General features: G+C 37.6%; 1 protein-coding gene and 1 pseudogene across 6 annotated transcripts in view; one reads left to right on the top strand and one right to left on the bottom strand.

Moving 5' to 3' along the window:
* The window catches only part of Exoc6 (exocyst complex component 6), a 127,557-nt gene that overhangs the window by 72,413 nt on the left and 34,736 nt on the right, over positions 1 to 20,408 (bottom strand). For all 6 annotated transcript variants that reach the window (XM_070021213.1, XM_070021212.1, XM_070021209.1 and 3 more), the window contains exons 5-9: positions 19,731 to 19,776; positions 11,867 to 12,071; positions 8,594 to 8,749; positions 6,133 to 6,201; positions 2,841 to 2,924 (exon numbers count right to left, since the gene is read on the bottom strand). In XM_070021213.1, the coding sequence (XP_069877314.1) occupies positions 2,841 to 2,924; positions 6,133 to 6,201; positions 8,594 to 8,749; positions 11,867 to 12,071; positions 19,731 to 19,776 (560 nt within the window). The remainder of the gene's footprint in view (positions 1 to 2,840; positions 2,925 to 6,132; positions 6,202 to 8,593; positions 8,750 to 11,866; positions 12,072 to 19,730; positions 19,777 to 20,408) is intronic.
* LOC138825823 (tropomyosin alpha-3 chain-like) lies at positions 12,161 to 14,018 on the top strand (annotated as a pseudogene).

The following is a 20,408-nucleotide window of genomic DNA, read 5'->3' as shown; positions in this document are numbered from 1 at the left end:
TAAACACCAGCAACATAAATGTTCCAAGTCACCATAACTTCATAAACAAATATTTATTGAGAGCCCTAGTACATGCTGCACACATTTTTAGGTAACAGGAATACCCTTGCTCTGATAAAATGTATATTTTAATTGAAATAGACAATGAACAAGCCTAAAAGTAAATCAGATTTCAGAACTTCCTTCTCAGCAGACTAGCTGAAGCTACCATCATTTTTCACTTGGGCAATTCTATTCTACCTTACATCACTATTCTACCTCATCTCCCCTAGCTTCCAGGCTTATACCTACAACTATAATTCATGTCAAAATGATAACTTTCAAATGGTAATCTGAACTTTCTATCTTCTGTCAAAAACCTTTCATGTCCTTTCATATTATTCATAATAAAAGTCAAGCTCCTTAAAATGACCTACCATTGTGTATTTATAATTTTGACAAAAGATGAATCATTCATATGAAATACTTGATATTTCAATAAGTTCAAATGGTATATTTTACATGTTTCAAAAATGTGATCAAATTTTCAAACATTTGAGTTTCAGTTTTGAAAGGAAAAGTGTTGTTGTTTCTTTTTCATGATCATGATGGACACAAAGGCTTGTCAAGCCTGTGATCCTAGCTACTTGGGAGGTGGAGACTGAAGGATCATAGTTTGAGGCCAGCTCAGGCAAAAAGTTAGCAAGATTCTCTTCTCAGTAATAGCTGGGTGTGGAGTATGAACCTATCATTCTAGCTACCTGAGAAATGAAAATAGGAGGATCATGACTGAGGCCAGCCAGGGCATAAACAAGAGACCCCTATTCAAAAAAAAAATAACTAAAGCAAAAAGGGGTTGGAAAATGGCTTAACTGAAAAGCAATTGCCTAGCAAATAGGAAGACCTTAGTTCAATCCCCAATACATAAAAAAATCAATAATACTAAGTAGTATTTATCACAAAAGTAGTCTATAAAGTACAAAATGTTTGATATTTCCCAATACTAACTACATTTAACCTACTATGTAATAAAAATTCCTAAAATTGTATGCATTCTTGAAAAAAGTATTTTTCAACAACTGGTCCATCAGGATTCTCTATATCTCACTTGATCAAGTTCATCAAACATATTTTATATTACTACTGGCATTCTACTTGGTTTACCAGATATTAAGGTATTTTTAAAAATCCATAGTACTTGTATATTTTTTCATTTTTCTTTGTATTTATAGTAATTTATCTTAAGTATTTTAAATCAACATTATCAAATACCTATAGGTTCGGAATGATCATTTTTTTTATCAACTCCATGATGCAAATTTTATTTTCACCACTCTAGGACTTTTTCCTCTAACACATAAAAGTTTATTCTTGGTATCTATCCTTTTACTATTACTTTAAAAGCTACATTAAGTATCCTTAAGTAATTAAACTCTAACATTAGTCAATGCTTTTACTGTTGTTCCGGACAATTCAGATACTATAGAACGGTTAATATTTATTCATTTCCATCTCATTCCAATGTTAATGTTATCATTGCTTTTTAATTCTATCTTAAAGATATATTAATAAATGTCCTACAGTTAATACAGATTTACCTACATATTTATACTTTCTTTACTATTTGTTACTTCTTGCATCTCCTATCTTCCATCTTCCATTCAGTATCCTTTCATTTTAGCCTTTCCTTTCAGTATTACTTAAGTAATGGTATTTTGATAGCAAACTCCATTCCTTTATCTAAAAACATGTTTTCCCTTCTTTCATCAGATACTGAATCCTACGTTGATAGTTATTTTCATTCAGTACTCAAGATATTTCATTGAAATGTTTATTTTAAAATAATATATTTTCTCTCCCTTGGTACTTTTGGTTGTTTTTTTTTAATGTTTCTGTGCTTGTAGTAAGGCTTGAACTAAGGACCTAGGCATTGTCCCTTAGCTCTTTCAATCAAGGCTGATGCTGTACCTCTTGAGCTACAACAGCACCACTTCTAGCTTTTTGGTTGTTAACTGGAGATAAGAATTTCATGGACTTTTATGCTTAGACTAGCTTTGAACTTCCATCTTCAGATCTTAGCCTACTGAGTAGCTAGTATTGTAAGTGTGAACCACTCTTAAAACTAATATATGGTTGAGAAATTCACAGGCAGGATCTTGGAGTGTTCTGAGAGGTCCTATAGCATCCCTCTCAGGCCAACACATAAAACACTTGAACACAAGGCCTGTGCACTGTCCTTGAGCTTCTTTTGCTCAAGGCTATCACTCTACCACTTGAGCCACAGCACCACTTCCAGCCTTTTCTGTTTATGTGGTGCTGAGGAATCAAACACAGGGCTTCATACATGCTAGGCAAGCATTCTACCACTAAGCCACATTCCCAGCCCTTATCTATTATTATTATTTTTTTTGTCGGTCATGGACGCTGTCTGTACACTGTCTGTACGCTGTCACTTAGCTCTTCAGCTTAAGGCTAGCGTTCTACCACTTGAGGCACAGAGCCACTTCTGGTTTGCAGAGTAGTTTATTGGAGATAAAAGTCTTATGGACTTTTCCTGCCCAGGCTGGCTTTGAACCATGATCCTCAGATCTCAGCCTCCTGAGTAGCTAGGATTACAGGTGTGAGCCACCAGCACCCGGCTCCTTATCTATTTTTTTTCAACATCTTCCTTAATGAAACATTAGCTTATTAGAAAAGGGACTTAACAGTTCTGTGTTGTACCCTTGACATCTAACCCAACTATTAAAAATGGTAAGTGTTCAATAAATATTTGTAGTTAAATGAATACATGCTCTGAAGAAATTAAACCAAGGTAAAAGAATAAAGTGCAGCAACATAATTAAAAATTCACATATATTTACCATATTTGACTGCGGTTGCAATACTAGTCTTGCTTGTTTCTTTCTTTGCTTTCGGTAATAATTTTCAAATGTTTCTTCATCACCCTAAAATAAAGCCAACAGTATAATTTTTAAAAATGTAACTATACCCATCTACACTGCTAATAACATGTTGTTATTTTCCTGCCAAGAATGACTACCTATACATATTCTTTTCTAACTTAATTTGTTTGTATCCAATGTTGTATTTTATTTATTTATTTTTATTTACTTATTTTTTTGCCTGTCCTGGGGCTTGAACTCAGGGCCTGGGCTTCTTTTGCTCAAGGCTAGCACTCTACCACTTGAGCCACAGTGCCACTTCTGGCTTTTTCTGTTTATGCAGAACTGAGGAATCGAACCCAGGGCTTCATGAATACTAGGCAAGCATTCTACCACTAAGCCACATTCCCAGCCCCTCAATGTTGTATTTTCTAATGAAATGTTGCAATGTTTATTAGCGAGATTAAGGCCGTAGGTGTTAAAATATTTTCTTTATTTGGGACAAATGATTATAATCAGTACTTACAGTGAAATATGTGAAATTTATGTAATCACCTAATCTCAATTAAAGAAAAAAAGTTAGAGATGGGATGGGTTAAGAGAGATGGGTGACAATGTTGTCAGACACTTTGTACTAATATACTGTTTTGTAGAAAAGGAACTTCTTTGTACAACTACTTAAAGGTAATAAAAAATTTATTTGGAAAAAAATAATCAGTACTTAACTGATCCAAACAGCTTAAGTGTAACATACATCCTGATTTTGAGTGAACCAAATACTAAATTTGTATCAAAAACGAGTATTGGGCTGGGAATGAGTTTGCCTTTGCAGTTCCAATATTTTTCCTTTATTTTGTACCCTTCTCATTTAAACTATTATATAATGTGGAAAGGTTTTTTTCTGATCATATTTATTTGAAGGTTCAAATATCAATTGTTTTTAGATGCCCTCAGATTTGGAAGGTTTTCTGCTTTAATTTCACTGAAAAACTTTCTATATCTTTGTATCTTAGCTCATTTTTCTTTTTTTTTAATTGTGAAAATACTGTACAGAGGGGTTACAATTACATGGGCAAGATAATGAGTACATTTCTTATCAAGCATTGTAGCCTCCTCCTTTGTTTCCCCTTCCCATCCCTTTCCATCCTCCCCCCTCCACCCAATTCTCCCCGCCAGGGGCTGGGAAGATGGCTAAGTGGTAGAGCGATTGCCTTGCATGCCTGAGGCTCTGGGTTCGATTCCTCAGCACCACATAAGCAAAAAGAAAAAAGCCGGAGTGGCGCTGTGGCTCAAGTGGTAGAGCGCTAGCCTTGAGCTGAAGAGCTGAGGGACAGCGCCCAGGCCCAGAGTTCAGGCCCCACGATGGACCCAAAAAAAACAAACAAACAAACCAATTCTCCCCGCCACCCCCAACCAAAGTTGTAAAGTTCGTTTTTGACATAACGACTTGTACATCTCATTGTTGCAATGGGTCCACCTGTATCCCTATTTAAACAATTTGTTTTTCCCCTTCCCCTCCACAAATTATACTGACATCAAAAACAGTGAAAGCAGGGGTTATACGGAGGGGGAGGGACATACAAAGCAACAAAGAAATAATCTTATAAATGTGTTAGAAACAATCGCATGAAAGAAAAAAAAAAACATTTGAATACATATCTTAGGGTTCATTTCCCTAACACCAACTTATCTGAACTTTTCTGCTTGACTCAGACATATACTAGATATTGCAAATAAGGGAAACCATGGGACTTATGTTTCTTTGGGCCTGGCTTACTTCACTTAAGATCATTTTTTCCACGCCTTTCCATTTCCTAACAAATGGGGCAATGTCATTCTTTCTGATGGAGGCATAGAATTTCATTGTGTATATATACCACATTTTCTTAATCCATTCATCTACTGAGGGGCATCTGGGTTGGTTCCATATCTTAGCTATAGTAAATAATGCTGCAATAAACATAGTCATGCTGGTAGCTTTAGTGTGGTCTTGTTTGTGAACATTTGGGTAAATACCTAAAAGTGGAATTGCTGGGTCCTAGGGGAGCTCTACGTGGAGTCTTTTGAGGAACCTCCATACTACTTTCCAAAGTGGTTGAACAAGTTTACACTCCCACCAACAATGCAGTAAGGTTCCCTTCTGTCCACAACCCCTCCAGCATCTTAGCTCCTTTTTCTACTCCATAGATTATTAGGTTTTGTCCCTTAATCCTGCCATAGAGTTCTGGAAATTAGTGATCTTACTTTTTTCTTTATTGCTATCTAAATATGTTAGATAATTGACCTTGTCTTCAATCTCTGACATTCTTTAATCTGCTTGATCTAAACCACTGGTAATACCTTCCACTGTGTTTTTTATTTGACTTATTTAGTTTTTCATTTCTAATATTTCTATTTTTATTTCTTTTATATAAAAAAAGAATTTCAGTGCTGGGAAGGTGCTCAGTGGTAGAGCGCTTGCCTTGCATGCATGAGGCCATGGGTTCAATTCCTCAGCACCACATAAGCAAAAAGAAAAAAGCCGGAAGTGGTGCTGTGGCTCAAGTGGTAGAGCGCCAGCCTTGAGCTGAAGAGCTGAGGGACAGTGCCCAGGCCCAGAGTTCAAGCCCCACAACAGGACCAAAAAAAAAAGAATTTCAATTTCCCTGTTAAATTTCTAATCCATTTTACTGACTTTCTCACCTAGGTGCTGAATTATTTCATTCATCCATTGCAATCCACTTTTAGGTAATTTTAAAACTACATTTTTGAATGTTTTCTTTGTCATTTCAACCATTTCTGGATCTTGAGATTTGGTTACTGAGCTTTGGGAAGAGTCATCTTATCTATTCTTTGTATTTGTGTTCAGTTTTGCAATGTGCACATTTTTGTTTCAGATTTGTTGAGACAGAACAAAATACAGGGTGTCTTTAATCTGTTGTCTTCCATCCTTACTGAATTATATCTTTATACAGAAATTAGTGATGGGTTAAGCAAAAATAAGAACCATTTGATGTGGAGTACACACACAGAAATAAATATTGATAACTGGATTACAACATCAGTAAAAAGACAATGGAGAACTGGTAATATAGTCATGTATCGCTTAATCATGGAGATCTACTCTGAGAAATGCATCAAATTTGTCACTGTACAAACATTTTAGAGTATACTTACACAAATTTACATTATACAGTCTACCAGACTCCTTTTATTTTACTTTTTAAACTTATAAAAAAAAATCACAAGCACAGAGGACTAAACAAGACAAGAATCATCAAATTTTACTTACCAAAACAGAGTAAATGTGTAAACATCGATAAACAGGGGAAAAATCAACAAGATCCTGAACAGTTAAGACCTAAAAAAATAAAGTGATGCAAATATATATAAAATATTAAGTAAATATATAATAGGAATCTATATAAATATTAAATACATAAATTAATATATTAAACATATTAATATATTAAATATATTAAAATAAGATAAAGTAGACAATGGGAATTCATGACCCTTGTATAACATTTACTTAATTTTCCCATAGAAAGTGTACAATATAAACAGAGCACCCATTTTATTTAATTTTCTCATTTTCAGCAGTTTATTCTTTATGCTTACTATCATTACTTAGATTATAAAGTAGACTTTACTCTGCTTGACAGGTTACCAGAAATTGTTATAGATAAGTAGATACTTCATTATTACTTTGCTAAAAAAGATAAGCAAAATATACTGGCGGAAATTGAAATAAGAATAGCATATATATATATATATATATATATATACATGTATACACACACACACACACACACACACACACACACACACACACACACACACACACACACACACACACACACACACACACACACACACACACACACACACACACACACACACACACACACACACACACATATATCTACCATTGAACTTCCAGAGAGAATAGAATACAGAGATCCTCTGAATATTAAGAAAGAATAAAGCAGTGGCTCATGCCTGCAGTCCTAACTACTGAGGCTGAAACTGGAGGATCCAGGTTCAAGGTAAGCCTAGGCAAGAAAGTTCAAGGAAACCCTTTACAATAGATAGCTTTATTCAGTCAGGTGTACCTATCATCCCAGTTATGATAGAAAGCCTAAAAGAGGAAGACAAGGGAACAAGTATGTGCCCAGGCAGGAGTTGAGACCCTATCTAAAAAATCATCAATGTAAAAAAAAAAGCAGGGGGGGCTGGGAAGATGGCTCAGTGGTAGAATGCTTGCCTTGCATGCATGAGGCCCTGGGTTCGATTCCTCAGCACCACATAAGCAGGAAAAAAAAAAAAGAAAATGTTGGAAGTGGTGCTGTGGCTCAAGTGGTAGAGCACTAGCCTTGGGCTGAAGAGCTGAGGGACAGCGCCCAGGCCCAGAGTTCAGGTACCATGACTGGCAAAAGAAAAAGCAGGAATTATGGCTCAGAGGTAATGCTTCAGATTAGCAACTGCAGTGCCCTGGGTTAAAATACCAATTCTGCTTTCTCCAATCAAAAAAAGTTATCTGAAAAATACTTACTTCAAGGAACTAATCAAGTCATACTAATTCCACAGTAGGAAAGTATTTATCTCAGGTATTCATTTTTCTGTATTTATCTTGGGTATTGATTACTCTATAATCAGGACAATAATAAGACATCTCTTATATACGTATGTATCACATACAAACACATATATATAGATACATACATACATACGTACACCTGTGTAGTCTCATCTTCTGTATCTTATGTAAATGTATAAATATACACATGGGCACTTAACTGTTTCCCCTGTCCACAAAGGACAGCATGAGTACATAACCATACAGGTTAATTAAAAGTGTGTCTCATGCCTGGAAATCACAGCTATCAAAAAGGCTGAGATCTGGGGCTGGGAAGATGGCTCAGTGGTAGAGCGCTTGCCTTGCATGCCTGAGGCCCTGGGTTCGATTCCTCAGCACCACATAAGCAAAAAGAAAAAAGCCGGAAGTGGTGCTGTGGCTCAAGTGGTAGAGCGCTAGCCTTGAGCTGAAGAGCTGAGGGACAGCGCCCAGGCTCAGAGTTCAGGTCCCACGACCGGATCCCCCCCCCAAAAAAGGCTGAAATCTGAGGGTTGTGGTTCAAAGCCAGCCCAAGAAGGATAGCCCATGAAACTCATCTCCAGTTAATCAACAAAAAGCTATAAGTGGAGCTGTGCTCAAGTGGCAGAGCACTAGGCTTGAGAGAAAAAAAAACAGAAAAAAAGAAAAGCTCAGGGACAGTACTACCTAGGCCCTGAGTTCAAGCTCCTCAACCAGCACGAAAGGAAGAAAGGAAGGAAGGAAGGAAGGAAGGAAGGAAGGAAGGAAGGAAGGAAGGAAGGAAGGAAGAAAGGAAAGAAAGAAAGAAAGAAAGAAAGAAAGAAAGAAAGAAAGAAAGAAAGAAAGAAAGAAAGAAAGAAAGAAAGAAAGAAAGGAAGGAAGGAAGGAAGGAAGGAAGGAAAGAAAGAAAGAAAGAAAGAAAGAAAGAAAGGGAGAGAGAGGAAGGAAGGAAGGAAGGAAGGAAGGAAGGAAGGAAGGAAGGAAGGAAGGAAGGAAAGAAGGAAGGAAGGAAGGAAGGATAATTTCATCATCCATTTCAATATGATTGACATAAACTCAATCTGCAAATGGGAGACTAAGAATCACACAAATGCAATGACAATCCCAAAGAAAAATTGATCCAGTAACAGCAAAAGAAAGGAAGAAATCTCATTACCTCTTCTTCATTCTCATCCTCTTCTTCAAGCACATGTTTCAATACAATTTCATTTGTTTCTTCAGGAATTCTATCATGATTTATATACATATTCTTTCCAAATTTCACATTAATTTGTTTCTGCAGAGTAACACTGAAGGTTTTCTGCTGTTGTGCCTATTTTAGAGATAACAAACTTCATATTATTTCAAAATTTGTTCTAGTTAATATTAACCTACTTTCCTTTTTGTTTTGTTTCATAAGACAGGATCCCAAAATAGCCTGACACCCACCATGTAGCAGAGGTTAGCCTCAAACTCAAGATCCTCCAACCTTAGGTTCCTATGTGCTAGGATTACAGGTATGTACCAGTACACAAATGTGTATAAAAAAATGCACTCATACTAATGTGGGGGTTTTGTGTGTATGTGCTGGTCTTGAGGCTTGAACTCAGGGCCTGGGCATTGTTCCTGAGCTTTTCTGGCTCAAGGCTAGCACTCTACCACTTGAGCCATAGTACCACTTCCAGGCTTTTCTGAGTATGAATTGCAGATAAGAACCTGATGGACTTTGCTGCAGATGCTAGTTTCAAACCACAATCCTCAGATCTCAGCCTCCTGAGAAGCTAGGATTACAGGTATATGCCACCAGTACCCAGCTAATATTTTCTTATTTTTAATGTAGGTATAGAATCTGTAGCAACTGACTCCTTTTTAATTCATGATTTGTGCTTTTTCTCTTCCTTTTCAGTCTTACACAGATTATCAATTTTACTTAAAAAGGACAAGAATCAACTTTTAGCTTTTTTCATATGCTTATTTTACTCTGACTTATGTAGATTTCTGCTATTTTTATTATTTTTTTCTTTCAGTTTAATTTTCTGTCTCCTTAACTTTTTGAAACAACTACTTAAATCACTGATTTTAGACTTTCTTTCCTTCCTAATTTTTATAGTGAAGGCTGCAAATTTCCCTTTAAAAATGTGGGGCTTTAATCTATAAAACAAAAGTTCTCAGAATAATCATGTTTTCTGCACCCAGAACCTCAGGAGTCTTTTCTTTTTTAATTATGGTCTTGAATCTTATTCTCTTATACTTTTTCTTTTCTTTTATTTCTTTTTTGTCAGTCATGGGTCCTGAACTCTGGGGCCTGGGTGCAGTCCCTCAGCTCTTTAGCTCAAGGCAGGCACTCTACCACTGCAGCCACAGCGCCACTTCTGATTTTCTGGTGGTTTATTGGAGATAAGAGTCTCACAGACTTTTCTGCCTGGGCTGGCTTTGAATCACGATCCTCAGATCTCAGACTCCTGAGTAGCTAAAATTACAGGCCTGAGCCAAAGGTGCCTGACAGAGTATACTTTTTCTAGGCTACTAATGTGATATTGAAATTCTAACTCACTGACCTACAATTTGACTATTTCTATTTCTACTCTGTTACCCACAGTTTAACCATATTCCCATCATCACAGTATAAAGAAAAATGATATGAGGTCTGGATTCCATAGAAAACAGAGATGGTAAATAGCTTTTGTTCATTTGAAGTAAATTTTTTTGTTTTTATCAATCAAGTGGAAGATACTGATTTCAAGCTCTAGCACTGCCCAAAATAGATGAATGAATGAAAATGTAATTTGAAAACTGAGTCTTTCAAGTTAACTACAACTGAAAAAAAGCAATTTCAAAAAGTATTAGTATACATAACAACTCGTATCTTATTGCATAGGTTGCTAATTTTATTAAAGTAAATTTATCTTGGTTAAGAATTTTCAAAATCAGTACATCTTCAAAGTAAACAAACTATTAAACACAGCAAAACAACAAAGAATAGCCACACACAAAAGGTTCACATATAGTTCCACTTATACATAATATCCAGAATAAGTATACCATAGATATAACAGATAAGTTATATCTGTAAGTGAGGCAGGAGGGAAGGGGAGCAACTGCTTAATGGCTAGGGGGTTTCCTTTAAAATGATGAAAATTATTTGCAACTAGGCAAAAACAATGGTTATATAATATTTATACTAATTGCAACTAATTGTTCACATTAGTTAATTTTGCAACCATGCATGGTAGTAAGTCACCTATAACCCCAATACCTATGAGCTGTAATAGGATGATCATTTGAGGCTGAGCTTCAAAAGAAAAACCAAAATAACCTGGGGACTCATGTCTGAAATTCTAGCCACTCAGAAAACAGAAGATCAGAAATATTAGGGTTTGAGGTCAGCCTGGGGAAAAAAGTTCATGAACCACAATCACTACCAACTGCTGGAGATGATGACACATGACTGCTGTCCACCTATGCAAGAGGCTGAGATCAGGAAGATCATGATTACAGGCAAGCCCAGTCAAAAAAACTTCGTAAGACCCTATCTCAACAGAAAAAAACCTAAGCATGATGAACCATGCTTGTCATGCCAGCTACACCAGGAAACATAGGAGGATCACGAATGTTAAGTCCATGCCACTAAAGCAAAATTGAGAGCCTATCAAATAACCAGAGCAAACATCTAAAAGTGTAGCTTACATGGCAGAGCACAGGCCTAGCAAGTGCGAAGCCCTGAGTTCCAACCCTAGTATCACCAAAATAAATAAATAAATAAATGTTAACTTTGTTATATAAAATTTTCACCTCAATAACACCTCAATATACTATATAGTATATGACTCTGAAATGTTAATACAATTAGAAATATACTGGAGATTATTTGATTCATAATCTCTTAAAAGGTTTAAAATAGGTTCAGTTAAAATACTGAATTTTAATTTCCTTTGATTTAACAATGGTCTCTTACAAACTACTTTAACTAGAAAAATAAAATAAATCTGGGCATCAGTCACTCACATCTATAATCCTAACTACTCAGAAAGCTGAGATCTAGAAGATTTTGGTTCAAAGCTAGCCTGGGCAGAAAAGGGTGAGAGATTCCATGTCTAAAATAGTCAAAAAGCTGGACTGGAGGCCTAACTCAAATGGTAGAGCTCTAGCCACCTGAGGCCCTGACTTCAAACTCTGGCACAACAAAAGAAGAAAATAAGAGCCACTCTAGTGTATAATACTTGAGAGGGAAAAAACGAGGCACTAGAAATCATGTTTTGGGGCTGAATGCCAATCATGTTTTTGGCTCAGGTGGTACAGCAACAGCTCCAAGAAGGAAAGTCAAGTGAAAACATGTGGCTCTGAATTTAAGTAAGCACAAGAAAAAAAAATGTAACCTAACAGAGTAAACCTCGGACATTTTATATTTTAGATTACTAAATAATATAAAATTAAAGCTGTTTCTTCTTACCTGCTTCATTGCTGTTTCACCTATTTTGTCAGAATGTTTTCGAATGCTTTCCAAAAAATCTTTAAGGTCAGACATGGAGATTTCTTTAATATCTTCACGGAGTTTAGGGAGGTTATCTATCATCAGCTGACAGAAGCGATACTGACTAACACGAGGGAAGTACACATTCTCTAATTGCTCCATAGTTTTTAGGGCAGAATAATACCTGTGAGAAGTTAAAAAGAAAACTCTAAAAGAAGTTCTTATCACATTAATTTTACAAATAAATACAAATACTCTAACAATCCCATAAAAATGGAGCCACAGAAGCTGGAGGCAGAGCTGAGTGACAGAGTGTTTGACTGGGATATACCAAGCCCTGGGTCTGATTCTCTAGCACTGAAGAAAACAAAATGGGAATAATTATAGTAATAATCAAAATGAGCAAAATTAACATTTATTTTAATTTACTAGAGTACAAACAAATTTGCAGGCTGAAAATGCATAGCTTATACTAACAAATTTCCTTATTTAACTTCATCTAATTCTATAACATCAAATATTATCACAGCATCTTAAACATATTGTGTAATTTGTGAGTTATATATAATGTTTAGTTATTTAACATATAATTTCACATTATTTCTCCTACCACAGTATTGACTCACATACTATCACATCAAAGAAGTGGTTAGCACAGATTTAATTCTCCATTATAGCATATGTTACAAATAAAATATATGATAGAAGAGTTCAACAGGCAGGGACAAATGTAACTGTACCATGGTTTCCTAGAAAACATGAAATATGATACCATTATTGGAAGATAGTAATCAAACATTCATATTATAATCCATATAGCAGCTGCTAAAAAACTAGAGATACAACTAATAAGTAGACTAAAAAATGAACATTAAACCCTTCAAAACAGAAAGGAAGAATATAAAAACTAGGTGGGGCTAAGCACTGTAGTGCTAAGCACTATAGCTCACACCTATAATCCTAACTTCCCAGTTCCAGGCCAGCCCAAGCAAAAAGTGCACAAGACCTCATTTTCACCAATAAAACACAGGTGTGGTGGTATGTACCTGTCATCCCAGCTATCAGGATCACCAGAATTATCAAGGTGGTGAAGCACAAGATCCAGGTTCTGCAGCAGCAGATTATATAGAGGAGAGAGGGCCAAGTACCTCCAGTAGGAAACTGAGGAATAGCAAGACTGAGACCAGTCTGAGGCTGAAGTGGCCAAGTGGCCTCTTTGAACCATAGGATCCAGTTGGTTGAAGATGAGCTGGACAATGCTCAAGAGAGCCTGGCCACTGCCCTGTAAAGGGTGAGGGATGTGGAAAAGCTGTTGATAAGTGACAAGTATGAAGGTTGAGGAAAACAGTCCTACAAGAGGAAGAAAAGACGAATTCCAGGAATTCCAGCTTAAAGAAGTTAAGTCTATTGTAGAAGAGGCACATAAGAAGTATGAAGAAGTAGCTTACAAGTTAGTGGTTACTGAAGGAGACTTGGAACCCACCAAGGAATAAGCTAAGTTGACATAGTCCCAATGCTAAGGGACAGATAAGATCAGACTGATGAACCAGAACTTGAAGTGTGTGAGTGCTGCTGAAGAAAAGTTCTCTTGGGGCTGGGAAGTTGGCTCAGTGGTAGAGTGCTTGCCTTGCATGCCTGAGGCCCTGGGTTCCATTCCTCAGCACCACATAAGCAAAAAGAAAAAAGCCAGAAGTGGCACTGGGGCTCAAGTGGTGGAGCGCTAGCCTTGAGCTGAAGAGCTGAGGGACAGTGCTCAGGCCCAGAGTTCAGGCTCCACGACCGGACCCGCCCCCCCCCCAAAAAGAAGACAAACATGAGAAAGAAATAAAGATTCTTACTGATAAACTCAAGGAGGCAGACCTATACTGCATTTGTTAAGAGAACAGTAGCCAAATTGAAAAAGACAATTGACTTGGAAGATAAACTAAAATGCACAAAAGAGGAACATCTCTATACACAAAAGCTGCTGGACCAAACCCCTGCAATGTCCTTCTGCATCTTCCCACAAGATGCTGCTGCTCTTCCTTCTCACCCCAACTCTGCCTGTGTCTCACCCAGAGAGATAATCAGCTACCAGGAAGCAGATGCAAGAATCATGGTTCAGCCGGGCATCAGTGGCTCACACCTGTAAATCCTAGCTACTCAGGAGGCTGAGATCTGAGGATCGCAGTTCAAAGCCAGCCCGGGCAGGAAAGTCTGTGAAACTCTTATCTCCAATAAATCACCAGAAAACCAGAAGTGGCACTGTAGCTCAGGTGGTAGAATGCTAGCCTTGAGCTGAAGAAGTGAAGGATAGCGCCCAGGCCCAGAGTTCAAGCCCCACAACCGACAAAAAAAAAAGAATCATGGTTCAAGGCCGGTAAAGATGAAAAAAGTTATCAAAATCATATTTCAAAAAACAAACTGCTTAGTGGGAGGCAGAGATAGGAGAACTGCATTCTGAGGCAGCCCCCAGGCAAAAGCACTACAGATATGGCTCAAGAGAGAGTGCTTGCTTAGCAAATAGATGGCCCAGAGCAATAATAATAACAGCATGGTTTAATTTAACCATTTTGCTATTATTATTATTATTATTATTATACTGTTGGCAGCAACCATTTATAAAACATGCCAAAAAATTCCACAACTATAAGCAGCTATCTCTCTCATTTTTGGAAGGTAAGTTTTCAGCCTAATGTATACTGCCCTCCAGAGGAAGAAAACAGGTACGGGCCTGTCTTTCTGAGACAACTAGAGCCAGAAAAAGCATCCACCAAGAGAAACCTCACCTGCTCTATACCATGTACCAGCTGAATCAGAAAGGCAAAGGTTAGGCCCCACCCCCACCCCCACCCAAAGAAAGGAAGGAAGGGAGGGAGAGAGGGAAGGAAGAAAGGAAGGAAGGGAGGGAGAGAGGGAAGGAAGGAAGGAAGGAAGGAAGGAAGGAAGGAAGGAAGGAAGGAAGGAAGGAAGTTGTTTTCTAAGGCTTTCAGCTTTAATACATCTTTAGAATTTTCTTAAATGTTCCTCATTAGAAGTGACCAAATTACAATGGTGTTTTGTTTTGTTTTGTTTTTTCTGGTCAGGGCTAGTATCAAACCTAAGATCTCATGCATATTAGACAAGTGTTCTACCACTAAGTCCCAGGCCTTGTGCCAAATCAATCATTCTTTTTTTTTTTTTTTGTCGGTCCTGGGGCTTGAACTCTGGGCCTGGGCGCTGTCCCTCAGCTCTTCAGCTCAAGGCGAGCGCTCTACCACTTGAGCTACAGCGCCACTTCCGGTTTTCTGGTGGTTTATTGGAGATAGGAGTCTCACAGTCTTTCCTGCCCGGGCTGGCTTTGAACCGAGATCCTCAGATCTCAGCCTCCTAAGTAGCTAGGATTACAGGCGTGAGCCACCAGCGCCCGGCCAAATCAATCATTCTTGATTCTTCTCAACCACTCACAGAATGGATCATGTGCCCCTTAATGCTGAGGTGACCAGTTAACTGCTCTCCTGCCTCCTTGAAAGACAGAAGAAAATTATGTTTTGCCATTGATGTAGCCATGTGAAACATTTTCCAAAGCCAGGCACCAGTGGTTCACACCTGTAATCCTAGCTATTCAGGAGGCTGAGAATCTGAAGATCACAGTTCAAAGCCAGCTGGGGCAGAAAAGTCCATGAGACTTATCTCCAATAAACTACTCAGAAAAAGCCAAAAGTAGCACTGTAGCTCAAGCTGTATGCGGCTATCCTTGAGCACAAAGAGGCTCAGGGACAATACCCAGCCCCTAAGTTCAAGCCCCAGGACCAAAAAAAAAAAAAAAAGTAGAGAAAAGAAGAGAAGAGAAGGGAGAGAAGAGGAGAAGAGGGGAAGGGAGGGGAGGGGAAGGGAAGGGAAAGGCAAGATAAGATAAAAAGAATATAGAAATCAGCCAGCGAGCTGGGTGCCAGTGGCTCACACCTGAGCAGAGATCTGGGGATCTCTGCTCAAAGCCAGCCCCTGTAGGAAAGTCAGTGAGACTCTTATCTTCAATTAACCACCAGAAAACCGGAAATGGTGTTATAGCTCAAGTGGTAGAGCTCTAGCCTTGAGCTGAAGAGCTCAAGGACAGCTCCTAGGCCCAGAGTTCAAGCCCCACGACTGAAAAAAATTATCAGCCAGTGGGTTAATTCTGGCTGTGGGAGGCTGAGTGCTGAGAATCATGGTTCCAAGCCAGCCTTGGCAGCAAAGTCCAGGAGACTCTTATCTCCAATTAATGATCCAAAAAGCCAGAAGTGGAGCTCTAGTTCAGGTGGCAGAGTACTAGCCTTGAGCAAAAAAGTTCAGGGAGAGCTCCTGGTACCCAGAGTTCAAGCCTCAGGACCAGCACACACACACAAAAAGACTAAGAAATGAAAAGAATATAAAAACTATAAATGCATATGCATCAAATAATAGCACTTCAAAAAACATAAAGCACAACTGAAAGAGCTAAGGGAAAACAGATAAACCTATAATAGTAGCTGAAAATTTAACACCACTTTTGTACAGCTAACATACATCATTAGTACAAATGGCATTAAAAAAAATTCCAAGGATACATAAAGACTGAATTACACCAACAAACTAACAAAACCTAATTGATAGTTACAGAACACTAAATACAGTATCTTCAACTACACATGAAATATTCATTAAAATAGATCATAAACTGAGCTGCTAAAAAAAGTCTTTACAAATGCTTAAAAATTGAAATTTGCACAGAGTATGTTCATTGGCCCTTTTAGGGTCACAATCTGAAATCAGTGATAAAGATATTAATATATGTAGAGCTGGGATGTGGCATAAGTGGTGGAAACATCTACCTAAAGAATGTAAGAACCTGAGTTTTAAATCCAAGTATAGGGGGAAAAAAGTTATTACAATATCTAGAAAATTTCTTTAATACCCTAAGAGCTTTAAACGATCACAAGAAAAACTAGAAAATATTTTAAACTTAAAACCAATGAAAGCATATTAAAAACGCGTGATTATAAAAAAAAAAAAGTGTGAGGGCTGGGAAGGTGGCTCAGTGGTAGAGTGCTTGCCTTGCATGCATGAGGCCCTGGGTTCAATTCCTCAGCACCACATAAGCAGAAAAAGCCAGGAGTGGCACTGTGGCTCAAGTGGTAGAGCACTAGCCTTGAGCTGAAGAGCTGAGGGACAGCGCCCAGGCCCAGAGTTCAGGCCCATGACTGACAAAAAAAAAGTGTAAGCCAGGTACCAGTGGCTCATGCCTGTAATCCTAGCTACTCAGGAGATTGAGATCTGAGGATCGTGCTTCAAAGCCAGCCCGGGAAAGAAACTCCGTGAGAGTCATCTCCAATAAACCACTAGAAAACCCGAAGTGGCACTGTGGCTCAAGCAGTAGAGTGCTCGCCTTGAGCTGAAGAGTGCAGGGATAGTGCCCAAGCCCAGAGTTCAAGCCCCATGACCGACAAAAAAAAAAAAAAAAAAAAAAAAAAGTGTGATCAGATGTGGTATCATACAACTCTAACTCCAGCTACCAGTAAGCAGAAGAATAAGGATTTAACACTGAAGGCCAGGCTGGGCAATATATAGTAAGATGTTGTCTCAAAATACTTTTTTATTTTCCTTTTTTTATTGTTATTATATATGTAGGGGTTACAGTTACATAAGTCAGGTAAAGAGTACCTCTTTTTTTGGACAATATTACCTCTTCCCTTGCTTTCTCCCAGTTTTTCCCTCTTAAAACTTTGTTTTGTTTTTTAGTTGTGGGGCTTGAACTCAGGGCCTGGGCATTATGCCTGAACTCTTTTGCTCAAGGCTAGCACTCTACCACTTTGAGCCACAGCTTACTTCTGGTTTGTGAGCAATTAATTGTAGATAAACATCTCCCAGGGACTTTCTCAGATCTCAGCTTCCTGAGTAGCTAGGATCACAGGTGTAAGCCATCAGTGCCTGGTCAAAATATATTTTTTTTAATTATGAAATGTAACTACACAGTGCTCCAAGCAAAATTTATATCAATAGAAATTTGTAGAATTCAAAGCACAGATTAAAAGATAATTTCCAAGTTAAAAGGTATCCCCACAACAAATGGAAGTAAACAGACCTACATAAAAACATACCATAGGAAATACAGGGCTGGGAATGTGGCTTAATGGTAGAATGCTTTTCTAGCACACATGAAGCCCTGGGATCAATTCCTCAGTACCACATAAACAGAAAAAGCCAGAAGTGGCACTGTGGCTCAAGTGGTAGGGTGCTAACCTTGAGCAAAAAAAGCTCAGGAACAGCGCGTAGGCCCTGAGTTCAAGCCCCAGGACTGGCAAAAAAAAAACAAAAACAAAAATAAACAAACAAAAAAACCAGAACACAGAAAACAAAGAGAAGGTTCTAAAGAGAGAAAAATTAGATCACAAAGGATAAAAAATTGAAATGCCTCAAACTTAGTACTGGAGATTGAGAGCATGACAGATTAAAGGAAGGAGGGAGGAAAGGGGGCAGCAAGAGGAAGAGGGGGAAAAAAAGAGAGCAAAGGAGAAAGAGTAAAAAAGGTAAAGCAATAATAGAAGTTATAAATAATCAGTTGAAAGGTAAACGATTTTGTCCCTATTAAGAAAACTAGTAAATAGGAATTAGAGGAGCTAAGGCCTGTTTATTTGCAACAAACACATGAAACTATTTGGTTCTTTAAATAAAATATAAAGATCTATATAACAAGGATCTTTTGGTTTATACTCGTACAAAATAAATAAGAGGAAGAGGGATGGAAGGAGGGCAGGAAGGAAGGAAGGAAATAAAGGAAGGAAGGAAGAGAGGAAGGGAGGGAAGGAGGGAAGAAAGACAAGACACTGGGTTTATTAATAAAAGAAAAACCCAGGCCTACGTACCAGTAGCTCAAACCTGTAACTACTCAAAAGGTTAAATCTAGAGGATAGTAGTTGAAAGCCAGCCCAGGCAGAAAGTTCACTAGACTCATCTATAAAATAACCAGCAAGGGGCTGGGAAGGTGGCTCAGTGGTAGAGTGCTTGCCTTGCATGCCTGAGTCCCTGGGTTTGATTCCTCAGCACCACATAAGCAAAAAAAAGAAAAAAGCTGGAAGTGGCACTGTGGCTCAAGTGGTAGAGTGCTAGCCTTGAGCTGAAGAGCTGAGGGACAGCACCCAGGCCCAGAGTTCAGACCCCACGACCGGACCTAAAATAACCAGCAAAAAGCCAGACTGGAGGTGTAGTGGTAGACTATCATCCAATCAAGCAAGTCAAGCAAGCTCAAGATTCTAAGTTCAAACCCCAGTAGATAGGTAGACAGACGGATGGATAGGTAAATGATAGAACATTCCACTTCTTAGTGCCAACTGGTAAAGTCTAAAGAAATTCAATGTGTAACAGTATAGACATCAGGGCATACACAAATCTCTTGACAATAAATTTGTCTGTAAGTATTGTAATAAGTAGCTATGAATAAACCAAGAAAAAAATCATTACTTCCCTAGTTGAAATGTTTCTTATTTATTTTGGCTTTTTAGTATTATTTTATTTATTTGTATTAAAAAAACTGAATATAAACTACTCTAGCCTAGACTGACAAAACAGAAGTACTATATTCTGTTCTACTTCACATTATACACTTAGCCTTAACTATATGTTGGTAAGTTAACAAAAAATTGCTCTTTAGTTGTCTATTTCAATTTTTGATGTATTTACAAAAAAACAAGGATTCATAAACAAATGACTGTTGTTTTCTTTATTAATGATCCTGATAAGTGAATTTCATGAACAAAGGTTACTGTGAGGCAGAAAGCAAAATTCACATGATTCCCTTTTACAGTGTTTATCTGTGCTTTTAATTATAAAAAACTATACATTTAAAACAATAAGGAAGAAACCAACTCACCTTTTTGTACTCATCTGTTCTTTTAGCTTACTGTACATTTCCAGCACTGTATTTAAAAAATATAACATTTTAACTTTCAAAACAAAAAGAGCATTTTGAGAAATTGCAAGTTAAAGCAGACAAAACTATACTGCAAATTCATTAGTTTTTCTCTATCCTTTGAGTTGGCCTGATATGTTCAAACAAACTGTTAAATGCTTCAATAAATTAAAATATTTTTCTTTCCAGATTAATATTTATAATATATATTATATATAGCTATAATATATAATATGCTGATCCTAGTCAGAAATTAACTGTGCTAGTCAGAACTCATTATTTCTTCCCAGAAGTGGAAATAGAAGTTGGACTTAGTTATTTGAGAGGGAAAACTGAGGGACAGTAAGATTTATTGGTTTGATGTAACATAGCAAAGAAAATAATACAACTATCTTATAAATAATTAGACAGGAATATTTAGACCACATCTACAAAGCAAAACTTACCAAATGTTAACAGTATATAACAAAGGTAGAAATAAACCAACAAAACATTTTTGTTCATCTCATCCTTCCTACAATCCCTGAAATGAATTTATTCAATAAAATTGTCATTAACTTAAGCAAAATAATATGCTGTCACCATAAAAGCTATGAGGGCTGGGCGCTGGTGGCTAACATCATAGCTACTTAGGAGGCT

The sequence above is a fragment of the Dipodomys merriami genome, unplaced genomic scaffold (assembly GCF_024711535.1).
Source record: "Dipodomys merriami isolate MVZ:Mamm:240054 unplaced genomic scaffold, mDipMer1.0.p SCAF_14, whole genome shotgun sequence".
In the NCBI taxonomy this organism is placed as follows: Eukaryota; Metazoa; Chordata; class Mammalia; order Rodentia; family Heteromyidae; genus Dipodomys; species Dipodomys merriami.
This window is presented reverse-complemented; position numbering and strand designations above follow the sequence as displayed.